Source organism: Babylonia areolata, chromosome 25, assembly GCF_041734735.1.
Source record: "Babylonia areolata isolate BAREFJ2019XMU chromosome 25, ASM4173473v1, whole genome shotgun sequence".
In the NCBI taxonomy this organism is placed as follows: domain Eukaryota; kingdom Metazoa; phylum Mollusca; class Gastropoda; order Neogastropoda; family Buccinidae; genus Babylonia; species Babylonia areolata.
In genome coordinates, this window is record NC_134900.1 from 2,803,038 (window position 1) to 2,821,993 (window position 18,956).

The window sequence follows — 18,956 nt, forward strand, 5'->3', positions numbered from 1 at the left end:
CTACAAAGTCCACAACAAATGAGATATCCACCAAGCTGTTTCATCAGCAGCGTTGCAGACAGTTGATTCAGTTTGGCTATGCGTTTGGTATGGAAAATGTTCAGCATGGTGTGGAACAGGTGCTGAAAAAGTACAGATTTTTGTTTGGTCACATGTGTGGGAAGGATGTTGCTGTTGCAAAATAGTTATCACACTTACCTGCCAATGCAGTGTCTGTGAGGGTGGGGATGTGAATCCCAGTCTTGCCCTTTGTCCCAGGTTTGACTCGTGTCTAGTCGTTTGGATGAGACACGATTTGAGATCCCATGTGCAACACTCTTTTGGTGCACTGAAAAAGAAACCACTGCAACATAAACGTTGTTCTCCGGCAAAATTATGTCGTAGAAATCCACTCTAGTAGGTACACAAACATATATATATATATATATATATATATATATATATATATATATATATATATATATATACACATGCACTCAAGGCCTGACTAGTGCACTGGTTTATGCTGCTGGTCCCAGGGCATCTGCTTAGTAGATGTAGGTGCAGTATATATATATATATATATATATATATATATATATATATATATATATATAATAGCTTTGTCAGAAGGCAGTGACACCACCACCCATCTGAAAAGTGTACCTGAAACTTGCAGAGGAACCACAGCCTGTTTGGCAGCGTGGTGAGCACCCTGACCGGGGTGCGGCCCATCCTGCCCTTCCTGAACCGCACCCAGTCGCTGTACGACAAGTCCACGGGGGAGAAGACCCAGTTCAACCCCGTCACCTCCATCAGCACGGCCACGGCCAAGCTGCTGCAGACCCAGGTCAACGGCAGCATTGGCGGCGGCCTCTTCCCCACCAACCACAAGGCGGCCCTGCCCAACCACACCCCCTCCCCAAGGCCCTCCCCGCAGCCCTCCCTGCACCTGCCCTCCCACGACAACTCGCGCCAGCCCAGCATGGCGAGGTCGGTCTCTCTGTCTGTCTCTCGCTCACTGTCTGTCTTTGTCTCTGTCTCTGTCTCTCTCTCTCTCTCTCTCTGTCTGTCTCGCTCTCAACAGACTGTATACCAATATTTTTGTGTGACGGTTTAATTGTGTTGTTAAATACCCCTTCGTTGAGGGGCTTTGGCCTATACTAAATAAACCATTCATTCATTCTCTCTCTCTCTCTCTGTATTTACTTTTTTCCTTCTTTTTTTTTCTCTTTTATTTCCTTATTATTTTTAATTTCCTGCTATAAGGGTGGCATGGAACAATGCCATTGTGTGATTATACCTTTCCCTAAGTTAAATTTTTTTTTTTTTTTTCATTTTCATTTCCTTTTTTCAATAAAGAAAACCATTGTAAAACAGTCCACTATTTACCTGCATAAAGCGTTCAAAATCCACAGTTTAGAATGTAGTTAATTATGATTTGGTGTGATATGTAATAGATTATGATTTGCTGTGCTTTACAGAATATGTAATTGAACATTTTCTGTTACACGTTGTACTGAAAACATTAGGCGACTTACTGAATTGCAATGTGTGTTCCTTGCGTCACCTTCTTGTCGAGGCACCACGGCCTTAACTGAATAAAATCATTATTATTATGAATGAAGGTTTTGTCCGTGTTTTTCTCTTTCTCCTGCTTTCGTTCTTTTCATAATCAGCCATACGCTGACAACACTCAAATAGGAAAGGTAAGTTGCTTTTGGTTTTTTCAGTCGAGGCAAAGAAAGAAAACAAAAAACAAGAAAAAGTCCAGTACTCAGAGAGTGATAGATGCATTACAACAATCAGATTTGAGCAGGCATGCACAAGTCTCCCCAATCCCCCTGGAAGGAAAATAAGACACAGAAAATTCAGTTCAGAGCTGATGAATGAGGTATCCGTGTCCTCTGTGTCACTTACAGCCAGAGGTCCCTGGATGAAGAGGAAGATTCAGAGTCTGGCAGCAGCAGCACATCTCGACAGTCTAGACAGTCTCGGCAGGATCAGGGAGAGGAAGAGGAAGAGGAGGAGGGCAGGAGGGAAGAAGACGAGGAGGAGGAGGAGGGAGAGGAGCAGGAGGAGAATGCGTGGAGCGGGTCTCCTGCTGCCTCCTCCCTGCCCACCAGTGACCCTGTCCACCCCAACAGCCTGGTGCACCCCGGGCCCCAGGACCAGCACAAGAGAGGCCAGATCTACGTGTACAGAGAGTGAGTCCCCCTGCCCTCCTCTTTTCCTCCCACACCTCACTCTCATGATAATGATACTGATTTGATTTCAATGGCACCTTTCTATGTAGAGCATTCTCAGTCGCACTGCACAATGTAAAAATCAAACATGTAAAACATGTATTTGAACACTAAAATGACAGTGTACATGGATAACCCTGCATAGGGTTTTAGCAAATACATTGTCATTTTAACCATAGTTTATATACATGCGTATGCACAAAAAAAAAATCACAGACAACATAACGCTCAATATAAATATCAAACATTACAATGCTTAAATGATGCAGTGTTGTATCACATCACTTTGAACCAGTTCACAGTTCTGAAAACCATATAATGATAACCAGCACAGTGAAGACAGCTCTACTTTATGAATAAAGTTGGTGAATGAAGATAGACAGCTCTACTTCATGAATAAAGTTGGTGAATGAAGATAGACAGCTCTGCTTCATGAATAGAAAGTTGTTAAATGAAGATAGATAGCTGTATGCTTCATGAATAGAAAGTTGTTAAATGAAGATAGATAGCTGTACTTGCTGAGTTGAGTTAGTGAAGAAAGATAGATAGCTGCACTTAACAAGTAAATTTGGTGAAATGAAATAGATGGCTGCACTTCATGAATGAAGTCAGTGAATGAAGATCGATAAATACCTGTACTTTATGCGTAAATGAACTAAATAAAGACAGGAAACCTCACTTTTACGTGAAAAATCATTATCATTAAAACATTTCTGCTAAGCCAATTTATATACATAATGCAAGCAATAGGACTACAAGACTATGTACTTTCTGAAATAAATAGAACATTGTATAAATTTGTTTGGCACCGCAACGCAGAAGGTCCAACATCAAGGCCTTTGAGAAAGTTAAGAGGACAATAATGGAAGCAGAAGTTTCCCAAGGTGGACTGAATATGGTAAATGTTCACAAAGTCCAGGAATGTTTTTACTTGCAATGGGCAGGGAAACTTTTTGCTTCAGAAAATGAAAACTGGACATATATTCCAAGGTGGCACAAAAAAAACAAAAAACAAACAAACAAACTTTTACATGAGTAAAGTTGATGAACTGTCAGTATGTTTGTCAGTGGTTGCTCAGTTGTGTCCATATGGTAGTACTGAAGTATTGTATGCTTTTGTTGTTTTTTTCTCCTCCAGTCTTCCTCAAGAAGACAGTGACTTTGAACGTGAGCAGAGCCCTGCCACCCCACAGCCAGCGCGCAAACTGAGTCGTCGTGGCCACTCCTTCAAACTGGCCTGCATCGGCAAGCAGGAGTCGGACGAGAACCCTCTGATGCGGAAAGTGGGTCAACCGTTACGTCTGACTCAGAGTCAGGTAAACAAGGTACATGATCCCCCCCTGCTTCTTATCCTGATGTTGTGATGACCTGGTTGTTTTTTGTGAGAGGGACAGCCTTCCTGTGGCTGGGGTTCTGCTTTCTTGAGAGGGCATGACTTCTTTCTTTTATTTTTTGTCATGCCTTCTCCTTCTGTCAGTGAGATTTCCCTGCTGTTCTACAGGCGTTTTTTTTCTGTTTTTTTTTTGGGGGGGGGGGTTTTGTTTTTTTTTCCCCCCTCTTTACCCATCTCAGATGGTTATATTTCCATGAAAGAAAAGGTGCACACATTTACACAACAACGTAAACGAGTGTACAGCAGACAACGTAAGAAACATTACAGCAGCCACTTATTAAGCCCAAGAGTATGGGCAGTTGTGAAAGTAATAATGTAGTAATGATAATGATGATACTAATAGAAGTTGTAAGAAGAAGAAACGAGAATGATGAAGAAGCAGAGAGAAAACGCATACATTTTCTGACACTGCACAATGACAGCATAGAACACAGACTTTTTCCTGCCTGTCATGGAGTCTGATTATGATAGAAATTATAATAATAAAAATAATGATAATATCATATATTTTCAGTCTAATGTCATCATCTTAGATGAACAGACTATGAATGAATAAACAACGCCATGGAGTCTCCTTACTGTTGTTGTACCTTCCTTTCTGCTGTTGTGACTTCTCCTCTCACGCTGTTCCTTCTTGTTGTTCATTCTTTCCTATTGTGGCTTGGTGCTGTTGGTTAGTTTTTCTGGCTGTTTATTGATTATTTCATTTATTAATCTTGCCTGTAGTTTGTAGTTTGGTTTTGATGTGAGTGGAGCATCCGTCCTGCCCTGGGGGGGTTAGTTCCCAGGAGGTGGTTGAGGTGGGTGTTGACCTGCTGAGGTGGAAGAGATGGGGAAGAAGTGGCAGAGAGGCCCAAGTTTGCTGGGCAGTCTTGGCTAAATTTTGGTCAGATCGCCCAGACGAGTGAGATATTCCTGTGTCTTGTTCCAGGACCTGACGACATGCAGCAATAAAAAATCAAATCAGTCAAGAGAAAGATGGGAAATGCGAAAAGAAAAAAGATTGGTCGTTCAGATGCACTGATTGCGGAATGGAAAACAGCTGCCGTCAAAGAGGGCACTGCATGGGCACTTAGAAGGGAGGTAATATACTAAGGGAGGTGACTACCTACTTTTGATTTCTCTGCCTGAGTGGAGTATTACATTGCATAGGACAGGAATAAGACCATGCCAGAGTCTGCACCAGTATGTCATGGCATGTTAGATTGAACATGATTTTAGTGGGGAAAATCTGTTTTCCTTTATAGCTTCCTTTGTTGATGTCATGGTTTACTTGTGGTAACTTTCATCTCCATCCTGTTATTGCTACTTGCTGTTGTAATGTTGTTGTTTCAGTTAGTGTAGTTTCCTTTGTGATACTGACTATTCTCAACTGGCGTTCAAGTCAGCAGGAGGACTGACATGCTGACTGACATGCTGCCTTTCAGTCATTGAAGCCTCTGTCTTGATGTTGACATGTGTGTGAACAAAGTGAGCCTGTGTAATCAGAAGGTCTTTATCCTTCTATGTGTATGTGTGTGCATGTCCATGGTAAACTTTGAAGTTGGCATTTTCTCAGCTTCCGCAAGTGGAATGGGAACCAGGTTGGATAATTGTTGTAAGATATTTCCAGTCCTCCTGTATGATGTTGAGTAAGGAAGGTGAGAGGTCAAATGGTCAAGGTCGTTACTTTGCAAAATATGAAGAGCTTGTCAGAGCTCAAATCTTGCATCCAGTTTTCATGAAACTCGATGCGGTGACTGGCTATGTCGAGAATATGATCGCTGTTGAAATTAAAGATCAGATGTCAAAGACCAAGATCATGCAGGGACTGGACTTGGTGGAAACAAAATCGTAATCGAAAATCAAGTTCAGAGGGTCAAAGTTCACAGTCACAACATGGTACTGAAAAAAGGCGTAACAAATTGTGATAGAGCTTGTTTTTTTCTTCCAATTTTCATTAAACACAACACAAGTGATTGGTAATTAGCCAGAATAACATGTAGGCTTTCAAAATTCCAAGTTACAGGTTAAATATCAAGGTCACAGCCCTGTGCAGATAAGAAGTCTTGTTGCAAGATGGTTTTTCTGCGTTCTTCTCTCTCTCTCTCTCTCTCTCTCTCTCTCTCTCTCTCTCTCTCTTTCTCTTTCTGTCTCTCCTATTGTTACTGTGTTGGATGAAGATGTTATCAGACAAAGCGTCGAAGGCTTTGCCTTGTTTGTTGTCTGTGTGTTTCTGAAGGCCTGGCCTTTCCGGTTATCTGTGTGTGTTGGTGGTTGGGGCTTCCTCCCTGTGCTCATCATCTCTTGTTGCACCTGAATTCTTTGTTGTTGGGGCCAGTCTTGTCTCATGTGTTGAAGCTGTTTCCTGCAGTTTTGGTGCACTGATCCTTTCATGTCTCCTCACCAGCAGTCTTCTCTTTCCTCATGTGCTTTACGAGCAATGGTATTGTGCCCTTTTGGTGTTTGTGCAAAAGTTTGAATTCATGTAAAGGTTACTGTATATTTTTGTGACAAAAATGTTTTAAGTCAAGATTTTTTTCCATTTTGCCTTATTTTTACAGCCTGATAAATTATATATATAGAGAGAGAGGGCGCTAGTCAGGGGGTGCAAAGGGGAGGTAACCTACTTCGGGAGGTTATCGGCCGTAGCTACTTTCGTTTTCTCCACATAGCCAGGTAGTAGTTTGCACAGGACAGGAATCAGACCCCCTGCCGGAGTCTGCACTAGTGGGTTACGGTAAGTATGCTACTTAAACGTAAATTTGGGAAGAAAATTTCCTTTGTCATGTCCCAAGCCCCTTCATCTCTCCACCCCAGAGAAGGAGAAGCACTGGAGACCAATGAAAAGTGTTTGTTGTATCATATTATGATATCATACAGTTGTCATGCATTTGTTCCTCATACTTCTGCACATACTATATTGTGTGCGTATCACTTTGTCTCTTGTCTACCTGTCTCTGTCTCTCTCTCTGCCTCTCTCTTTCTCTCTCCCTAAACACACAGACACATGCACACTGACAAAAAGTACACATGTGCCATCCGCAAACAGAATCTGTGGTTGCGTAAATCCACGTACATATCAGCGCATGTCAGTGGTTGGAAATGATAAATTAGGTGCTTTCATCTTGCTGGGATACACACTGTGCTGCCTTAGCTTGCATCTCAGAGATGGTGTTGACAGTGCAGGAAAGAAACACACACAACCTGCTTTGTCACGCCTCAGTATTTCAGTCAGTTCAATTTCAAGGTGTCAAAGCGTTCAGTCTGTTATCCTTGTATGCCACACTACATGTGCTGTTCAGGGGGGGGGGGGGGAGGTTGCGGGGTGGTGAGGGCAGATTCCTATGAAAGACATGTAGAGGGCAAGTAACCAGAATAAAACAAGAATAAAAAATGTGTCGCGCTTGGCAGACCCACTCAGTTAAACACACAGACTGGTTGCTGAACACTGTCAGCTCATAACGTGGCCTGTTTGCTTCTGAGTCTCAGTTATACACTGCACCATTTTTTCTGTAAAAATAAAAAAGATGCCTGATCTTTACATAAACCTTAGGTGCTGATCAGGCCTTGAGAGCCTACCCTGTATGCAACTTAGAGCCTACCCTGTATGTATGCTACTTAGAGCCTACCCTGTATGTATGCTACGGAGAGTTTACCCTGTATGCTACTGAGAGCTTACCCTGTGTGTAAATTTCTGAGAGCCTAACCTGTATGCTACAGAGAGCTTACCCTGTATGTATGCTACTGAGAGCCTACCCTGTATGCTACGGAGAGCTTACCCTGTTTGTAAATTACTGAGAACCTACCCTGTATACTACGAAGAGCTTACCCTGTATGTATGCTACTGAGAGCCTACCCTGTATGTATGCTACTGAGAGCCTACCCTGTATGTATGCTTCTGAGAGCCTACCCTACCCTGTATGTATGCTACAGAGAGCCTACCCTGTATGTATGCTACAGAGAGCCTACCCTGTATGTATGCTTCTGAGAGCCTACCCTGTATGTATACTATGGAGAGCTTACCCTGTATATAAATTACTGAGAGCCTACCCTGTATGTATGCGATGGAGAGCCTACCCTGTATGTATGCGACGGAGAGCCTACCCTGTATGTATGCGACGGAGAGCCTACCCTGTATGTAAATTACTGAGAGCCTACTCTGTATGTAAATTACTGAGAGCCTACCCTGTATGTAAATTACTGAGAGCCTACCCTGTATGTAAATTACTGAGAGTCTACCCAGTATGTATGAGAGTAATCTACCCTGTATGTATGCTACTGAGAGCCTACCCTGTATGTAAATTACTGAGAGCCTGCCCTGTATGTATGCTGCTGAGAGCCTGCCCTGTATGTATGCTACTGAGAGCCTACCCTGTATGTAAATTAGTGAGAGTCTACTCTGTATGAGAGTAATCTACCCTGTATGTATGCTACTGAGAGCCTACCCTGTATGTAAATTACTGAGAGCCTGCTACTGAGAGCCTGCCCTGTATGCTACTGAGAGCCTACCCTGTATATGTATGCTACTGAGAGCCTACCCTGTATATGTATGCTACTGAGAGCCTGCCCTGTATATGTATGCTACTGAGAGCCTGCCCTGTATGCTACTGAGAGCCTGCCCTGTATGCTACTGAGAGCCTACCCTGTATATGTATGCTACTGAGAGCCTGCCCTGTATGCTACTGAGAGCCTGCCCTGTATGCTACTGAGAGAGCCTACCCTGTATGTATGCTGTTGAGAGCCTACCCTGTATGCTACAGAGAGCCTACCCTGTATGTATGCTGTTGAGAGCCTACCCTGTATGCTACCGAGAGCCTACCCTGTATGTATGCTGCTGAGAGCCTACCCTGTATGCTACTGAGAGCTTACCCTGTATGTTACTGAGAGCATACCCTGTATGTTACCGAGAGCTTACCCTGTATGCTACTGAGAGAGCTTACCCTGTATGCTGTTGAGAGAGCTTACCCGTATGTTACTGAGAGTATACCCTGTATGTTACCGAGAGCTTACCCTGTATGTTACTGAGAGCATACCCTGTATGTTACTGAGAGCTTACCCTGTATGCTACTAAGTGACAGTGAAGGAGTGCTGTGTTGTCCACAGGCTATGGCGGTGGCCAGACTGACACCAGAGGGCCAGCAGCGGCCGGCCAGTGTGTGCAACGCCATTCACACCCCTCCAGGCTCCCCGGCAGCCGCCGCCGCCCCCACCCACCACCACCCCCCTCCACATCTCCGGCCAGGTGAGTGACAGACAGACAGGCTTGATGGCTCCAAACGTCAACATTATTTTTTGGGGGGGGTAGGGGGGAGTGTTGCTAGTTTTCAGTCTGTGTGTATTTATCTTCTTGCTTTGACATCTGTATGAATGAAAGAAAAAGAAAAGGCGTTAGTGGACGCAGCTATGAATGGCCTGTGCTCTGTCATGACTTGCTTGAGCAGTTGGTCAGTGCCAGTCTTTCATTGCTCTTTAAGAACCCAGGTCTGTTTTAGGACAAAGACAGACAGTGGCTGCACATCAGCATCGTCGTGCTCTATCACTGCCATCTTTTGGTAGGGAGGGTAAGAGGTCTTAGGTCAAAGTCACTGTTTGGCAAAATAGAAAAAAGCCTGATAAAGACATTAACTTACATCCAATCTTAAATCAAACTTAGTAGTTTGACTGTTCTTAGTAACAATACAATCGATGAGGAAAATCAAAATCAGGGGTCAAAGGTTGAGGTAACAAAATGGCAATGATATCGACATAAAAAGTTTGTGTGCAAGGTAGAATAACCTTGAAAACAATCTTCACTGATTTTGGTACACTGATTGGTCATGGTAAAAATAAAACCTGTGTTTAGAGACAAGGTCAGAAGTCAGAGTTCAAGGTCAGAATATGATGGGGGTTTTTGTTTTGTTTTGTTTTTTAATATATAAACATAGTTGAACATAAGTTTTTCACCCAGTTTTAATTGAACATTATATGGTGGTATGTTTTTGTCAGTACGTAAATGCGTTGTAAATCTTAAGTGGTCAGATGTCAAGGTTACATCAGTGTATATGTATGTCTTTCTGCTAGATGATCTACTCTGCAATATGTTTTGAAATTTTGTATTCATGATTTCTTTGTTGAATGAAGTGGGTATTACATGTGAGTCATGATGAAGACCTTCCCTCTCTTGTAAAAATTGAAGACAGGGCCTACAGTAGCTGCTGTGAATATATGTTAGCATCTGCTGTGCTGGGCTGAGTGGTTTGTCATTTGTCAGACATCCACATGACAGTGATACAGATGTGCCATGTTGAAATGTGAGCTGCTGTGTGAGTGTCCTTCAAGCAGCATAAGCGAGGGGCTCTTTGGGCACGCATGTCAATGATTGTCTTAATTAATGATACTGTTTCTAAAAGAAAGGCTGTATTTCATCTTTTTTTTTCTTTTTTTCTTTTTTTTTCCATAAAATTTGTTGTTATTGTATGTATGTTTTTTGTTTGTTGTTATTGTTTTGGTGGCATTATACCACAATGTTGTCTGTTCATTGTGTATTGTTTTCAGAGGGTTTTTTTTTTTTTCTTATATGTTTGTTGTTGGATTTTGTGTGTGTGTGTGTGCGTGTGTACAGTGAACAAACTCGCAAACTGTAACTAATCATGGTTTTTTTGTTTGTTTGTTTTTTTTCTTTATTGCTGTGCGACAAATTAGGTGATAGATTGGTCAACTTCTTCAAAAATTTGGGGAGAAGCCGAGATAGGCGAGGTAGGTGGCTGCCAAACTTGGACCTGTCCTGTGGGCATGATTGGTGTCTAGCAGTAGCTGGAGGTGGTGGAGACAGTGATGTTGTACCTAGACAGCGTCTAGTACCTACCTGCAGTAGAGTGTAGTAACATAGCACTCACTCTGGCGGTCCTGTCCTGTCCTGTCCTGTCTTGTCTTGTCTTGTCTTGTCTTGTTCTGTCTCTTCCAGGCACTGATCTCTTCCATCTCTCTCTCTCTCTCTCGGTATGCACTGCACTGCATTGCTGTGGGCTGGTGGGTCCCTCCTGTCCTGCCTCTTCCCCCCCGTCCCATCTTGTGGCTATTGTGTGGCTGCCAGCACAGTTTTGTGCTCTTTTGTTTCCTCTCAGGTCTCTTGTCTTTGTCTCTCCAGTTGCATGTGTCTTCTCTCTCACGTTCTCTCTCCCGCTCTCCTTCTCTCTTGCCACCCACCCACCTCTCTTCCCACATCCGCCTGCATCAAACGGCCATAAAGTTAGTTTTGTTTAGTAAAGAACTTGAAGCATCATTGTTTTCATAGCAGTTAGTGGTCTTGGCTTTCTTCCCCTTCTCTGTCTCAGTATATATATATATATATTTTATATATATATATATATATATATATATATATATATATATATATCTTTTCATGTCAGTGTATGTGAGAACCTTTAAAACAGTAAGTGTGTGTGGTGTTGTCTGGATGGTTCTGTTCCATGCTGTTTTTGTCACACACGACCAAGTCATGAGTACTCTGTTTTGGTGACGCTCCTGAAGAAACTGAGTTGCAAAACGTATGGATCCCATACTTAACATTACTTATGAATGACCTTTAACTTTTCTTTTTTTCAAGAGGCAAACATTTATGATTGTCGCTGTGATGTTATGAAGATGGTCATGCAGTTTTACCTTGACGTAATCAGCACTTTTTTTTAACTGGCCTCAGACATCAGAAGATGGATGTGACATCCTTATTACTGTGCCTGTAATTCTGGAGGCAGGCTTTTTATTGCAGAGAAATGTATGTGGTAAAAATAATGGTCACTCTGTTTTTATTCTTATTTACCTTAGATTTAGTTCTTCAGGGCCTGTTTGTTTCTATCTTTGAGTGTTGAGTAGACATGTACGGGTGTGCTTGAATGAAGTTAAAGTGTTATGTTAGAGCAGCATCACTTCTAAGTGTGTAGTAGTTAGTTGAAAGAAGTAGTTAGGAGCATCTTTGGTACATCCTCACACCAATGTTTCATGTTCGTTGTGGGAGGTGTGAAGTAACTGTGGAATATAGCGAACAGGATAACTCAACAGTGCACACTTTGTGTTGTCATCTGTCAGTACTGTGTTCTCTCTCTCTCTCTTTCTCTCTGTCTCTCTCAGACTCTTCCTCACACACACACACACACACACAGTGACACACACACACACACACACACACACACACACACACACATATCAACACCACCACCACCAGTATCATGTTCAGGATTTGTTTTACTTTTCATACTTGCCCACTCACACGACACAGGCATTAACCTGTTTCGTAATGAATGTTTCATTGAATTGCTTCTTTTAGTGTCGTTTTTTTGTTTTTGTTTTGTTTTTCCTCTGTCTCTCTCTCCCTCTCTCTCTTTCTCTCTCTCTTTTCCTCACTTGTCAGTTTTGTCAGGTATTTCCTTCCTAGAGTGGTGTCATGTCTTCTGGCCACAAGAGATGTCCACCTGTGAGTGGTGATGTCTCCCTGGTCAAGCTTGTGGTGGTGGCTGTGGGTGGTTTGCCAGGCTGTGTAGGGCTGCTTTTTCTGCCAGACTCTCCGCACTGTGTGGGGCACAGCTTTGGGTCTCAGGGCTCTTTGTGTCTTTGTGTGTAGAGACCATTGGCTTTCAGTCTTATCGTCCCATCTCAGTTGGTGTGTGTGTGTGTGTGTGTGTGTTTTACTCGGGCTCTGTTTCACTTTCTCTTGTTGCTGTCACTCTTTCTGTCCCTTTCTGTGCTTCTGTCTCCCTCCTGTTGTATATCTCACTTTCACACACATACACACACACACACACACACACACACACACACACACACACACGCATACACACACACACATACACACACACACACACACACACACACACACACACACTTGCGCACGCATGCACACATTCGCGTGCATGCACATGCACACACACACACACACACATGCATATATATGTATACATACACAACACCATACAGCATACTTTGTCTGCAGGTCTGTTTGTCTTTATATTGTGTCTTTTACTATCTGTATACGGGAAATGCCCTGTGGTAGATCTAGTGCAGCAGTCCAGTGACTGGCATGGTCCACAGTATTGGGACAAATTGGAGGAAATAAGACAGAGGTACTTTGTTTTTTGGCCTAGGTAGCATCCTGCTGTCATATGGCTGGCAAAATACATGTCTTGAGGCAGGAAATGACTGACAAAAGAGCATTTTTGCTTGTCTTGATGTTTACGAGTCTGGATACACAACTGTCAGCAAACTAGTTAACACAGTTTTATTTTGGTTATTACTTGTCACTTGTGTGTGTTTTTAAGGGAAATGCTTTGATTATGTGAATGCGGTCAGATGATAAGTTCAAAGAGGAGTGCTTTGCTTCTGCGAATATTTGAAAAGGAAATGTTTTTCCTCTGTGAATACCGTTTTAAAGAGAAATGCTTTGTTTCAGTGGATATTTTTCAAATAGAAGTGCATTGTTTCTATGAACATTTGAAATAGAAAATGTTGCTGTAGCTGTTTGAGGGTGAAGCTAGGTTGTGGTTGTGAATGGAGAGGGCAAGCGTGGTGTGTGGAGGCAGTGGAACACTGCCTACAAAACTTACTCCAGTCAGATTTATGATATTAGCACTGGACTTGTGTATGGCGTTGATGTGATTTTATTTATATTTTGATGTTATTTACTTCTTTGTTTATTTTGTCTAATCATTTTTATGTTAATGTTTTACCAAGGCCTACAGTAGGCTCTTAAGGCCAGACCAGAGCATTTGGTTTATGCAAAGGTTAGACATCTGGTCCTTATTTTCCTTTTTTTTTTTTTTTTCTTTTTTTGTCAAAGCAGATTTTGCATATTGTGTTTGGATAAGTCTGCACACTTTGACACATCACTGAAACTTACTTGATATTGTGTCTGAAAATAGAAACCTACCCTACCCTCTCCAACAAAATTGTTATCCCAGATAAATACGGTTCATTGTATTAGCTTTGGACTTGTATTGAGAGTGATGTAATGTATCAAAACATAACCACCACCCCCAAACCACCACCCACCCCTCCAAAAAAAAAAAAAAGAAAATAAAAGGTGTATTTTCTGCAGATAGATGCAAGATATCAGCCTTCCCCCCATGTAGCATGAGATGTATATATATGTGTGTGTGTGTGTGCGTGTCTGTGTGTGTGTGTGTGTGTGTGTGTGTGTGTGTGTGTGTGTGTGTGTGTGTGCCTGCCCCTGTAGGTGAGGAAGAGTCGCGGTTACACCACCACCGTCACAGCGACTCCTCGGCGCTGCCTGACCTGTCGTCCCACCTGCACCGCAGCATCGACCGCGGGCCCCTCCTCATCCCGGACCACGTCATGCGCCAGTACCAGCACAACCAGCCCCACCACCGCCGCTCCTCTGCTGAAAGTCTGGTGGCTAAAGTATGGACTGTCTTGCGTCACTCTGTGTGTGGGGGGGTGGGGGGGGGGGGGGAGAATTTGGCCATGGATAAGAGTGGTATGAAAGTAAAAAAAAAAAAAAAAATTTGTTATTATACAGATTAGGCTATCAGGCCCTAATGCATGGGGTTACACAGATACAGTGTTGATAGGACACACATGCACACACCTGTGTGTATGCATATATGTATATGTGTAAGAATGTATACATACACACACACACACACACACACACACACACACACACACTGACACATCACTGTCACATCAAGTAATGGTCTGATGAATGAGCAACGTTTAGTAGTTATGCACATTGTAACTAAAAATATTACATCGCGTCTTAAAGTCTTTATACATGTGAATACACACATTGTGAGGTTTGCTAGGGAGGGCAGGAGACAAGGGCAAGAGGGAAGGATGTGTGTGTGTTTGTGCGAGCTGTGTATTAACGACTCAAGGATTTAATTTGAGTTGAAAACCATTTACACTTGGAGTTGGATTTGTGGTGTCATTGATAGAAGAGTGACTGTGATATGAGGTGTTTCAGGTGTTTTGTTAACGTGTCATTACAAGTTTTTCAGCCTACTTCAAAAGTAGTGTTATAACAGATGTCTAGTCTGCTTCAGAAGTTGTTATAACATGTTATTGTGTGTGTTTCAGTATGTTTCAGAAGTAATATTTCATGACAGATGTTACAGTATGTTTTCAAAAGTACCATGTCATTACATGTGTTTCTCTGTTTCAGAAATAACATGTCATTTGAGGTGTTAGTAACAGTGTGTGTTGACACTAGTGTTGATAGTGGCCAGTGGTCAGTGGCAGATGTGCGTCATGTGGTGGTTTGAAGGGTATTTCTGACCGCAGGGATTCATCTGAGCATTGGACATTGGATGCTAGACTGATGCCTCATGAAAATGACCTGAAACATTTTAAATCAAATGCACCTCATCAGAATTTTTTTGACCAAGTCAGACACGGAAGCCAATGACCCAGAATCATCTGTTATGTTCACTACCACTGACATTGTTTCAGTGCAGTATGTATGCAGCTTATTGCCCATTCTGACAGTTTACTTAGCACTGTGACACTAACTTCCTGTTCAGTGGCACTAACTGCTACATTCCATAACCATGCCACTGAAGATCAAGTCAAGGAAAATGAGTTTCTTTTAAGTTGTTAAATCTGTCTTAAAGTTACAAAATATCACTTTGAAGAAGTGTATTTGATATATTTCAGTTTATTTATTACAGTCCACATTGTTGGTTATGTTATTTTCTATATAATTTTTTTTCTCTCTGCAAATGAAAATGTACCTGAAAAGTGAAAAAATAAAAAAAAACAAAAAAATTATTTCCTAAGCGTCCAGACACATAGATGTTCAAACTGTCCTGTTGATTGTCATTGAGCTAGGACAGTTGTTTCCTGAGCTTTTGAGTGTTCGGAAGAAGAAACTGTGTGACGGTGGTGACATTGCGCTGTGAATGTTCTTTGCTTTAATGCTGTGTGTGTGGTGTAAGTGTGTGTATGTGTGTGAATCAGAATCAGAATCAATTTTAATGTCAGTTAAACCCTAGCAAGGTTTATAAGACACTCACGCGAAGTTACATGTACCACACACAAAAAGCAAAACATAATAATAATAATGATAGTAATGGATAGATATTGAACACTGAACACTTTAATGTCAATAGCTTTACAGCCCTAATGACATGATAGATATTGAACAAGAGAGTGTGTGTGTGTGCGGTGGCAGGTGCTGCAGGCGGAAGGGCTGCACGGCATCGTGGACCCCCAGTGCCTGCAGCGGGAGATCCAGGAGGCCACGGACATGACGCCGGAGCAGCTGGAGCAGGCCGCCAGGGACCTGGTGCACCGCTCCTCCCAGCCCAACCCCCTCCCTCACCCCACCCCACACCTCTTCCACCACCACCTGGGGGGCTGCAGTGCTGAGGAGCTCCACAACTACCGCCACCACTCCGACGGCGGGGTTGTCGGGAGGAGGGCAGGAGGAGGGCAGAGGGGGGAGGGGGAGGAGGAGAATGAGGGGGAGGACAATCACATACACCACCGACACTTCTCCTCGTACTCGGCCCCCCACACCCCTCAGAGAGAACCCCCACCCCGGGACTGCTTGGACGATGACAGGGTACATGCTACCACCACCTTATAGCACTGGCTTTTCTTCCTCCCTCCCCTAGACTGCCTGCCTGAATGCCTGCCTGAATACCTGCCTGCCTGCCTGCCTGCCTGCTTGAAAGTGTGCCTGTTGTGTGGATGTGCATGTAGGTTTGTGACTGCATGGGGAGAAGGCATGACATTCTGACCTCCGGTTTCTGACCTCTGACCCAGTGCAGGGTGCACTGGGTGACGTGTGTGTGAGTGGTGAAGTCCGCAGTGCTGGGGACGTGGACAAGTGTCTGAGGTGACTTCCACAATTGTTGTTTTATTACTATTCAGCAAAATAGCTGAGTTGATGAGCGCCTGGAGAAACCTGAGTCGTTGTGATGTTGCGTTTAGTTCGGTGAAACCAACCCCTTCCTTTCCTGCTGCACTCTGCATGTGTTCCCAGTGTGGGATGGCGGACAGAGTCAGGGAGGGAGGGAGGGACTGCTGGGAGAAGAGGGGTTTGTTTGTGCCCTGTGTGCTCCCTTGTATCACTCTTCCTGGCCACACAGTGTGACAGTTGTGGAGTAGAGCTCTCCCTCTCCCTTCACCTCCCCCCCCCCTCTTTCCAGCTGTCTCTTTGTCCTAGGTGTTGTGTTCACACAGCCAGCGGGTTCTGGTTCTGTGCTGACTTGGGACTGGTTTTCAGCCACTCTCACTTCTCTGTACAGCGTGCCATCGGCGAGTCAAGTGCTGCATGTACATAGTGAAGACTGGTGTTCTTTTGTCAACTGTAAATAGGACAATACATAGATCCTTTGGAAGGAAAAAAAAAAAAAGACAAACAACAGTCAATGTTTTTTTTTGCCAGTGTTCAAAACTGCCTACAAAGTACCTTCAAACCGTGGACTTCCCAGGCCCCCACCCCTCTCCTCTTCTGATTTTGTGGAATTGTGTCAGATCTAGTCAGTCTTCTATGAGTATTATGATAACCCTGCAGTTCCCTCTGCTCAGAGGAGAAGCCCATCTGTCCCTGTGTTGCCTTTTTCCCACATAGACATGAAACCAGTTGAGCATAATTTGGGTCACTGTGGTGCCACTGACTTGTACAGAGCTGGCCTGTGTGTCAGATACTGTGTGATAATAACTCATCATTTGGTTTTGTCGGGGATATCACGATATCATTTCCTTCGGTTTGTGGGTGATATTTCTATGATATATTGTCTCCTGTCTGTTTGTGGGTGATATTTCTATGATATTGTTTGTTGTCACTGTATGATATGGTGATATTTCTATCATATTGTCTACTGTCAGTATGTACGGTGATATTTCAGTGATATTGTCCTGACACCTTTGATCTGTATTGTTTCATCCATAACCTGTACTGTTTGGTTGAAAACTGTGACTAACAAGTGTGATGAAGTAGTAGATGTATGTAAGTGAACTCTTGGAATGACTATGTGGGTTTGCCTGCATGAGACAGGTTTCACAGGTGTTGCTGGTTGTTCAACATATGTAATAGAAGGACTGCAGTTCCTTGGATTATGGTGGGTTTTTTTGTTTTTTTCTGGGTATACATACTATGTGAGCTGTGAACGTCAGTGGGAAAAACACAGTTTATCTCAAGTTGTGCAGTGTCCAACATAGGATGCTTTTTTTTTTTCTTCTTCTTTCTTTCAAATAATACCTCATTGGTCTGCATCTTACCTCATGACTCATGACACACTGGGGATTGGGGGTCAGAGTTGATTTTGTTATCGGTTCATGTTTCCTTGGTTTGTCTCCTGTTGTGGTGGAGCGGAACTGGGCTTCTCCGTTCAGTTTTCAGGGACAGAATGATTAGGGCCATGGCGTTGACCACCAATTGTAGAGACATGTTAGGAGTGTCAGAGTGGTGTGTTTACATTCTCTGTCTCACCAGCCACCCTCCCCTGTCCCCCCACCAATCCTAGTAAATCAGTGGAAGATGTAATTGTGAGGGATTTGTAAGGTATAGTACCGGTTCCAATGTTAGTGACCTCAGCAGTTGTTCAGGGAACACATTTTGATTTTGTTCGCATTGATATATACACAATTTTTGCTATTTCCATAAGACACTGATTTAAAATATATATATAAAAAAAATCCATTGTTATTTTCAGTTTCTCAGGTTTTTGTTTTGTTTGTTTGTAGACGTTTTTTTTCTGGATGTGAAAATAATACATATTTTGACTTCGAATTATTAGGCCATACCAGGTTGTTAATGTTGAAGTGTTGTGCGTCTCTGTTTTTAAACTAGCTTTATGTGTATGAGTAACTGACCCAAGAAAAAAAATTTTTACCTCATTTTGTTGAATTACTTGACCAGTCACTACACACTGTAAGTGGGAGTACATGCTAAAAACAGAGTGGACATGGGCAGACTGAGAGAAGACAGCTTTTGCCAGAGACAGTTGAAAGCTTCATTTGATCTGCTAACCATCCCATTTTAGCAGCGAAGTCATTATTGTTTTTTAAGTGTCATGCACAGACAGAACTTAACGCACTGCTATGAAACCCTTGGTTCCATCACTTAATGCAAAAACGGTCCTTGCTTGTCCTTCATTGACATCTCATTTATCTTCAGCGGTCATTCTCACCAGCTGTCAGTGATGTCTTTTCACGATAATTTCAGCCAGCCCATAGCATTCAGTTAAAGTGGAAAAAGTACCGTGAAAGGAAACAGCCTGAACTGGAAAAAGCTGTAAATGTGATACGAGGGGGGAAACAAAATGTCAACAGAAGAAGAGGGAATAGGGGGGGGGGGGGACAAAATGTCAACAGCTGTAAAGTATGAGGGTGTGGGGGGGGAATATCAACATCTCTGG

General features: G+C 42.9%; 1 protein-coding gene across 1 annotated transcript in view; it reads left to right on the forward strand.

Moving 5' to 3' along the window:
* LOC143300076 (muscle calcium channel subunit alpha-1-like) overlaps positions 1 to 16,461 on the forward strand; it is a 96,835-nt gene extending 80,374 nt beyond the window's left edge. Inside the window, exons 39-44 of the mRNA XM_076613637.1 lie at positions 659 to 972; positions 1,902 to 2,186; positions 3,364 to 3,541; positions 8,704 to 8,842; positions 13,805 to 13,989; positions 15,761 to 16,461. Of these exons, the coding sequence (XP_076469752.1) occupies positions 659 to 972; positions 1,902 to 2,186; positions 3,364 to 3,541; positions 8,704 to 8,842; positions 13,805 to 13,989; positions 15,761 to 16,177 (1,518 nt within the window). The 3' untranslated portion in view covers positions 16,178 to 16,461. The remainder of the gene's footprint in view (positions 1 to 658; positions 973 to 1,901; positions 2,187 to 3,363; positions 3,542 to 8,703; positions 8,843 to 13,804; positions 13,990 to 15,760) is intronic.
* Positions 16,462 to 18,956: the final 2,495 nt, after the last annotated feature.